The sequence below is a fragment of the Astyanax mexicanus genome, unplaced genomic scaffold (assembly GCF_023375975.1).
Source record: "Astyanax mexicanus isolate ESR-SI-001 unplaced genomic scaffold, AstMex3_surface scaffold_51, whole genome shotgun sequence".
Taxonomy (NCBI): Eukaryota; Metazoa; Chordata; class Actinopteri; order Characiformes; family Acestrorhamphidae; genus Astyanax; species Astyanax mexicanus.
The window spans coordinates 16633-27183 of NW_026040061.1; the positions used below are offsets into that span (position 1 = coordinate 16633).

Below are 10551 nucleotides of genomic sequence, written 5' to 3' on the forward strand. Positions count from 1 at the left end.
CCCACAGCCCCGCCCCTGCTCGCTGTCCCTCCCCTTGCTGTTATATCTCCCACAGCATTTGTGACTCAGCCGCCAAACTCCATTTCCCAGAATTCCTCTGGCATAGCTCAGGTGCATTTCCTCGTCAGTCTCCATGACTCAGCATCAGTGTTCACACCACTGTCCCTCCCTTTCCAAAGCCCCGCCCTTTCTCCTCTAAGCGCACACCTCCTCGCCCCCCCGGCAGCCTCCACCTGTACTCAGGTAAACGGTGTGTTCTACTCCTCCCCGACCACGCCCCCTGAACCTCCTCCCGACCCGCCCACTGTCACTCCCTCACCTGCACCAGACCAGACACTCCCCTCAGGTTCCTCAGGTGCTCAGGGGGCGGGGCTATCTGCAGAGGGGTCAGCTCCAGAGGGGGGCGGGGTTCTCTTAAAAGAAACACCTGCAGGAGAGACAGGTACAGATCACTCCTCCACCCCCTTACTCTTTAGCACCCTGCACAAATCCGTACGTTATATATTACAAAATTAAAGTCCCCATTCAACAAAAATATCACAGAAAATACTATATCATCATATCAATAAAATCATATTTAATATTTAAACAAATGAAAAATAAATTTCAATTATACTATAAGAATAAAAGTCAATTATATTAATTATAAGGTTTTAGGAATAAAATATACAGAATTTATCAATAATGAATGACAGTTGTTTAATAATGTAGTTTCTATAATAAAAGTCTCCAATAATTAATTTCCTCTTCCTGTTTGCAGGTTCCTCTCGGCTGCCGTTAGCTTCAGCTCTGATCTTCGTCTTCATCATCATCACCGCCGCCATCGCTGTTACAGGTGATTTACCTGCCTGCTGTACAGCAGCCTTACAGGAAGTGAGGTAATAACATCCCATCATCCTCTCCTCCTCAGTGAAGCTGCTGCTGTTTCCATCAAAAGTGCCGGACATAAGCGCCCCCTGTGATATCACATGGAACTGCACCTTCACGTCCGCCCCCTTCTACTCGGAAAAGGTTCCTGTCAATCAAACAGTTAACATCACAGCAGGTATAATTAATCACAGTCATCACAGTTCTAATGACCTGATCTGCATAATCACATAATCAATCACAATTATTACAGTTCTAGTGACCTGATCTGCATAATCACAAAATCAGTCACAATCATCAAGTTCCACTGATCTGCTTTGCATAATTATATAATCAATCCCAATAATCACGGTTCTACTGACCTGATTTGCATAATCACATAATCAATCACAATCATCACAGTTCTACTGACCTGATCTCGCAATCAAATAATCACAATCAGCACAGTTCCACTGACCTGATCTTTACAATCACATAATCAATCACAATCAACACAATTCTACTGACCTGATTTCATTATCACATAATCAATCACAATTATCACAGATCTGCTGACCTGATCTACATAATCACATCTCTCTTTCTCTGTCTCTGTTTCAGACTGTGGTTCGCTGGTTGGCGCCAGGGGGCGGGGCATGCGGATAGTGGGCGGGTCCTTGGCGGTGGAGGATCAGTGGGGGTGGCAGGCCAGTCTGCACTGGAGGGGCCAGCATGTCTGTGGGGGGGCAATAATCACCCCCCGCTGGATCATTACCGCCGCCCACTGCTTCGTAGAGTAAGAACAATTCATACTGAATCATTCATACTGAATCATTTACAATTTATACTGAATCATTTATACTGAATCATTTACAATTTATACTGAATCATTCATACTGAATCAGTCACAATTCATACTGAATCATTCATACTGAATCATTTACAATTCATACTGAATCATTCATACTGAATCATTTACAATTTATACTGAATCATTTATACTGAATCAGTCACAATTCATACTGAATAATTACAATTCATACTGAATCATTCATACTGAATCATTTACAATTTATACTGAATCATTTATACTGAATCATTTACAATTTATACTGAATCATTCATACTGAATCAGTCACAATTCATACTGAATAATTACAATTCATACTGAATCATTCATACTGAATCATTTACAATTTATACTGAATCATTTATACTGAATCATTTACAATTTATACTGAATCATTCATACTGAATCAGTCACAATTCATAATGAATAATTAACAATTCGTACTGAATCATTTATACTGAATCATTTACAATTTATACTGCATCATTTATACTGAATCATTTACAATTTATACTGAATCATTCATACTGAATCAGTCACAATTCATACTGAATAATTAACAATTCATACAGAATCATTCATACTGAATCATTTACAATTTATACTGAATCATTCATACTGAATCATTTACAATTTATACTGCATCATTCATACTGAATCATTTACAATTTATACTGAATCATTCATACTGAATCAGTCACAATTCATACTGAATAATTAACAATTCATACTGAATCATTCATACTGAATCATTTACAATTTATTCTGCATCATTCATACTGAATCATTTACAATTTATACTGAATCGTTCATACTGAATCATTTACAATTTATACTGAATCATTCATACTGAATCATTTACAATTTATACTGCATCATTCATACTGAATCAGTCACAATTCATACTGAATAATTAACAATTTATACTGAATCATTTATACTGAATCATTTACAATTTATACTGAATCATTCATACTGAATCAGTCACAATTCATACTGAATAATTAACAATTTATACTGAATCATTTATACTGAATCATTTACAATTTATACTGAATCATTCATACTGAATCAGTCACAATTCATACTGAATAATTAACAATTTATACTGAATCATTCACAGTGCATGATAAATCATTCACAATTCATACTGAGTCATTAATACCGAATCATTCCCAGTGGATACTGAATCATTCACTGTGGATCCTGAATCATTTATAATAGATACTGAATCATTCATAATATACACTGAATCAATCACAGTGCACACTGAATCATTTCCAGTGGATACTGAATCATTCACTGTGGATCCTGAATCATTTATAATAGATACTGAATCATTCATAATATACACTGAATCAATCACAGTGCACACTGAATCATTTCCAGTGGATACTGAATCATTCACTGTGGATCCTGAATCATTTATAATAGATACTGAATCATTTATAATAGATACTAAATCATTCACGGTGCACACTGAATCATTCACAGTGTATACTGAATCATTCACTCTGGATACTGAATAATTCACTGTGGGTTTGGAATCATTCATATTATATACTGAATCAGTTATAATAGAGACTGAATTATTTTAAAAAGATACTGAATCATTTAAAGTAGATACTGAATCATTTAAAGTGCATAATGAATCATTCATAATAGATACTGAATCCTTCACAGTATATTTGAAGTATATTGGGAGTATATGATGGTTATATATGAAGTATATATGGAGTATACATGGTGTATTTTATAATGGCTTGCGATAATCAGGCTCAGTAATAATATAAAGTACACATAGAACAATTATGTGTATATATGGAGTATATATGAAGTATATATGGAAGTATTATAAATAATGGAGTATGTATGGAAGTATTATATATATGTATATTATGTTGAGTATATATGGAGTATATATGGTTTAATGTATAGTAGCTTGTGGTAATCAGGATCAGTAGTAATTTATAGTATATATGGAGTCTTTATGGTATAAGGTATTGCAGCTTATGGTAATGGGGCTCAGTAGTAATAATTTATAGTATATATGGGGTATATTTGGAATATATATGGAGTCTATATGGTATAATGTATAGTAGCTTATGGTAATGGGGCTCAGTAATAATAATTTATGGTATATATGGGGTATATATGGAGTATATATGGTATAATTTATAGTAGGTTGTGGTAATGGGGGCAGTAGTAATAATTTATAGTCTATATGAAGTATATATGGCATAATGTATAGTAGCTTATGGTAATGGGGGTCAGTAGTAATAATTTATAGTATATGTGGGGTGTATATAGGGTATGTATGGAGTATATATGATACAATGTATAGTAGCTTATGGTAATGGGGTCAGTAGTAATAATATATAGTATATATGGTATAATTTACAGTATTTACAGTAATGTCTGTAATTTCCTGCAGGTTCGATATGATGCTGGAATCTGATTGGCAGGTGGTGATCGATACGATCGTGGTGACGCATGGAAAACGATACAACACCCTGCGGATTTACCCCCACCCTAAATACACCCAGGATACCAACGACTACGACCTCAGCCTCCTGCTCACCGACTCCGACATGAGGATGGGGGGTGCGCGGGACTCCCTATATATACACATACCTATATATTCCTATATATATATTTATACATACACACTTACATACTTATCTGTATATCTGTAAATAGGTGTGTGATGGTGTTCCCGCAGTAAGACAGGTTGATATTCTAATGTTCTGCAGATGGCGTGAGACCTGTCTGTCTGCCGGCGTATAAACAGACCTTCCCTGCCGGCTCCTCCTGCTGGGTGACTGGGTGGGGCTACACTCGGGAAGGAGGTAAAGCAGGCCCCGCCCCCTCACTACACACCTGTAAAACGCCTGTACACTGACAGGTAATCCAGTATGTATTACGAAACATCAGGACATCATTACAAAACAATTCCCAGAACTATTAATAATCAATACTGATGACCCCGATCACACATCCCACTATCTCTTACTGATAACAGCAGCCAAAGTGCAGCAGATCAGGTGTGATTACGGGTGTAACACTGAGACAGGTACAGAAGATCAAAGAGAATCACACCTGAACACTACTGTACTACAACTCACTCTTATTATAAACTTATAATTTATATAAACTTCATTATAAACTCGTTTAGGGTGGGGGTTTGAGGTGAACTCGTTCAGAGTGGGGGTTTGAGATGAACTCGTTCAGAGTGGGGGTTTGAGATGAACTCGTTCAGAGTGGGGGTTTGAGAGATGAACTCGTTCAGAGTGGGGGTTTGAGATGAACTCGTTCAGAGTGGGGGTTTGAGAGGTGAACTCGTTCAGAGTGGGGGTTTGAGGTGAACTCGTTCAGAGTGGGGGTTTGAGATGAACTCGTTCAGAGTGGGGGTTTGAGAGATGAACTCGTTCAGAGTGGGGGTTTGAGATGAACTCGTTCAGAGTGGGGGTTTGAGAGGTGAACTCGTTTAGAGTGGGGGTTTGAGATGAACTCGTTCAGAGTGGGGGTTTGAGAGATGAACTCGTTCAGAGTGGGGGTTTGAGAGATGAACTCGTTCAGAGTGGGGGTTTGAGAGATGAACTCGTTCAGAGTGGGGGTTTGAGAGATGAACTCGTTCAGAGTGGGGGTTTGAGAGATGAACTCGTTCAGAGTGGGGGTTTGAGATGAACTCGTTCAGAGTGGGGGTTTGAGAGGTGAACTCGTTCAGAGTGGGGGTTTGAGGTGAACTCGTTCAGAGTGGGGGTTTGAGATGAACTCGTTCAGAGTGGGGGTTTGAGAGATGAACTCGTTCAGAGTGGGGGTTTGAGATGAACTCGTTCAGAGTGGGGGTTTGAGAGGTGAACTCGTTTAGAGTGGGGGTTTGAGATGAACTCGTTCAGAGTGGGGGTTTGAGAGATGAACTCGTTCAGAGTGGGGGTTTGAGAGATGAACTCGTTCAGAGTGGGGGTTTGAGAGATGAACTCGTTCAGAGTGGGGGTTTGAGAGATGAACTCGTTCAGAGTGGGGGTTTGAGAGATGAACTCGTTCAGAGTGGGGGTTTGAGAGATGAACTCGTTCAGATTGGGGGTTTGAGAGATGAACTCGTTTAGAGTGGGGGTTTGAGAGATGAACTCGTTCAGAGTGGGGGTTTGAGAGATGAATTCGTTCAGAGTGGGGGTTTGAGAGATGAACTCGTTCAGAGTGGGGGTTTGAGAGATGAACTCGTTCAGAGTGGGGGTTTGAGGTGAACTCGTTTAGAGTGGGGGTTTGAGGTGAACTTGTTTAGAGTGGGGGTTTGAGATGAACTCGTTCAGAGTGGGGGTTTGAGGTGAACTCGTTTAGATTGGGGGTTTGAGAGGTGAACTCGTTCAGAGTGGGGGTTTGAGGTGAACTCGTTTAGATTGGGGGTTTGAGAGGTGAACTCGTTCAGAGTGGGGGTTTGAGATTAACTTGTTTAGAGTGGGGGTTTGAGATGAACTCGTTCAGAGTGGGGGTTTGAGAGATGAACTCTTTTTGAGTGGGGGTTTGAGAGATAAACTCGTTTAGAGTGGGGGTTTGAGATGAACTCGTTCAGAGTGGGGGTTTAAATTCTAATTCTAATTGGTTCTGCAGGTACCGTGTCACCGCAGTTGCGTCAGGCGCTGCTGCAGGTAATTGATCAGGTGGTCTGCGCCGGTCCGGCGGTCTATGGGTCCTACCTTACTCCCAGAATGCTTTGCGCCGGGAGCATGGAGGGAGGCGTGGACGCTTGTCAGGTAATGCAGGTGCAGCAGTGAGACAGGTGTTCATGCTGGGGTTTCACCTGCTGACAGGTACGCTCTGCCCGCAGGGAGACAGCGGGGGTCCTCTGGTCTGTCAGACGGCTGATGGTGATTGGAGGTTGGCGGGCGTGGTCAGCTGGGGCGAGGGGTGTGGCCGACCCAACAAACCAGGTGTTTACACTCGAGTCTCTCACCTGCTGCAGTGGCTCAACCAATACATACAGGTATAAATACTAATACATACAGGTACAGATACTAATACATACAGGTACACATACTAATACATACAGGTATAGATACTAATACATACAGGTACACATACTAATACATACAGGTACAGATACTAATACATACAGGTATAGATACTAATACATACAGGTACACATACTAATACATACAAGTACAGATACTAATACATACAGGTACAGATACTAATACATACAGGTACACATACTAATACATACAGGTATAGATACTAATACATACAGGTACACATACTAATACATACAGGTATAGATACTAATACATACAGGTACACATACTAATACATACAAGTACAGATACTAATACATACAGGCACAGATACTAATACATACAGGTACAGATACTAATACATACAGGTACAGATACTAATACATACAAGTACAGATACTAATACATACAGGTACACATACTAATACATACAGGTACAGATACTAATACATACAGGTATAGATACTAATACATACAGGTACAGATACTAATACATACAGGTACACATACTAATACATACAGGTACAGATACTAATACATACAGGTACAGATACTAATACATACAGGTATAGATACTAATACATACAGGTACACATACTAATACATACAGGTATAGATACTAATACATACAGGTACAGATACTAATACATACAGGTACAGATACTAATACATACAGGTACAGATACTAATACATACAGGTACACATACTAATACATACAGGTACACATACTAATACATACAGGTACAGATACTAATACATACAGGTACACATACTAATACATACAGGTACACATACTAATATATACAGGTATAGATACTAATACATACAGGTACAGATACTAATACATACAGGTACATACTAATACATACAGGTACAGATACTAATACATACAGGTATAGATACTAATACATACAGGTACACATACTAATACATACAGGTACAGATACTAATACATACAGGTACACATACTAATACATACAGGTATAGATACTAATACATACAGGTACAGATACTAATACATACAGGTACAGATACTAATACATACAGGTACAGATACTAATACATACAGGTACACATACTAATACATACAGGTACACATACTAATACATACAGGTACAGATACTAATACATACAGGTACACATACTAATACATACAGGTACACATACTAATATATACAGGTATAGATACTAATACATACAGGTACAGATACTAATACATACAGGTACATACTAATACATACAGGTACAGATACTAATACATACAGGTATAGATACTAATACATACAGGTACACATACTAATACATACAGGTACACATACTAATACATACAGGTACAGATACTAATACATACAGGTACACATACTAATGCATACAGGTATAGATACTAATACATACAGGTACACATACTAATGCATACAGGTATAGATACTAATACATACAGGTATAGATACTAATACATACAGGTATAGATACTAATACATACAGGTACAGATACTAATACATACAGGTACAGATACTAATACATACAGGTACAGATACTAATACATACAGGTACACATACTAATACATACAGGTACACATACTAATACATACAGGTACAGATACTAATACATACAGGTACACATACTAATACATACAGGTACACATACTAATATATACAGGTATAGATACTAATACATACAGGTACAGATACTAATACATACAGGTACATACTAATACATACAGGTACAGATACTAATACATACAGGTATAGATACTAATACATACAGGTACACATACTAATACATACAGGTACACATACTAATACATACAGGTACAGATACTAATACATACAGGTACACATACTAATGCATACAGGTATAGATACTAATACATACAGGTACACATACTAATGCATACAGGTATAGATACTAATACATACAGGTATAGATACTAATACATACAGGTATAGATACTAATACATACAGGTACAGATACTAATACATACAGGTATAGATACTAATACATACAGGTACAGATACTAATACATACAGGTATAGATACTAATACATACAGGTACACATACTAATACATACAGGTACAGATACTAATACATACAGGTACACATACTAATACATACAGGTACACATACTAATACATACAGGTACAGATACTAATACATACAGGTATAGATACTAATACATACAGGTATAGATACTAATACATACAGGTATAGATACTAATACATACAGGTACACATACTAATGCATACAGGTATAGATACTAATACATACAGGTATAGATACTAATACATACAGGTATAGATACTAATACATACAGGTATAGATACTAATACATACAGGTATAGATACTAATACATACAGGTACAGATACTAATACATACAGGTATAGATACTAATACATACAGGTACAGATACTAATACATACAGGTATAGATACTAATACATACAGGTACACATACTAATACATACAGGTATAGATACTAATACATACAGGTACAGATACTAATACATACAGGTATAGATACTAATACATACAGGTATAGATACTAATACATACAGGTACACATACTAATACATACAGGTATAGATACTAATACATACAGGTACACATACTAATACATACAGGTACAGATACTAATACATACAGGTATAGATACTAATACATACAGGTACAGATACTAATACATACAGGTACAGATACTAATACATACAGGTACAGATACTAATACATACAGGTATAGATACTAATACATACAGGTATAGATACTAATACATACAGGTACAGATACTAATACATACAGGTACAGATACTAATACATACAGGTACATTAATGAATATATTGCACTGAGTTCTGCTGATGTTCTGTTTCAGGATGAAGATCCAGGTAGAACCAGTGGAACCACAACAGAACAGAACGACACATTCTGACCCGTTTTTATTATTTAATTTATTTTCTAATAAACTTTATTTTTCTTACACTGATATTTGTGTGTACTGTATTATTATTTTTATTGTTTTTATTATTATAATTGAAGGATGTGGGCGGAGTTAGTGCCCTGAGGGCGTGGTGATTCTGGTTCAGTGTATCGTGCAGGTGCTCACGTAGCTTCTGTATTCTAATTAGGCTCCGCCCACTGTTTGAGGAAGTCTCAGGTGTCTCACCTTCACCCTGAAGATCAAAAGGACTTTCCAGCAGATTCACCATGAGTTTATCTATTCCATCTACTGTCCTATCTAAGGCTCTGTAGAATTATCTAGAACTTTATAGAGATATTTAGCACTCTTTAGAAATATCTAATACTTTATAGAGATATCTAACACTCTATACATGTATCTAGCACTCTAAAGATATCTAAGACTCTAGAGATATCTAGAACTCTATAGAGATATCTAACACTCTAAAGATATCTAAGACTCTAGAGATATCTAGAACTCTATAGAGATATCTAGCACTATATAGAGATATCTAAGACTATAGAGATCTAGAGTTCTATAGAGATATCTAGCATTCTATAGATATATCTAAGACTCTGTCGAGATATCTAGCACTCTATAGAGACACCTAAGACTCAATAGAGATATCTAGAGTTCTATAGATATATCTAGCACTCTATAGAGATATCTAGCATTCTATAGAGATATCTAGCACTCTATTGGGGAGATATCTAGCACTATATATATATAGATATATAGGAGGAAGTGTTTTTCACCACAGAAGGATACACAAGGCAACTTGGGTGTCACCAGACCTGTCGACGGAAAACCAGATCGACCACGTTTGCATCGGGAAGAAGTTCCGCCGCTCTCTTCAAGACGTACGTGTCAAACGAGGAGCAGAC

The 10551-nt window shown here is 37.3% G+C and overlaps 1 protein-coding gene across 1 annotated transcript; it reads left to right on the top strand.

The window, feature by feature from the left end:
* Positions 1-1502: 1502 nt before the first annotated feature.
* On the top strand, positions 1503-9694 carry LOC125797561 (transmembrane protease serine 5-like). Its single transcript, XM_049474079.1, has 6 exons — positions 1503-1642; positions 4131-4300; positions 4450-4545; positions 6308-6450; positions 6525-6680; positions 9584-9694. Exons 1-6 carry the CDS (start codon positions 1503-1505, stop codon positions 9638-9640), a joined length of 762 nt encoding a protein of 253 aa, XP_049330036.1. The 3' UTR covers positions 9641-9694.
* The last annotated feature ends 857 nt before the right edge of the window (positions 9695-10551 follow it).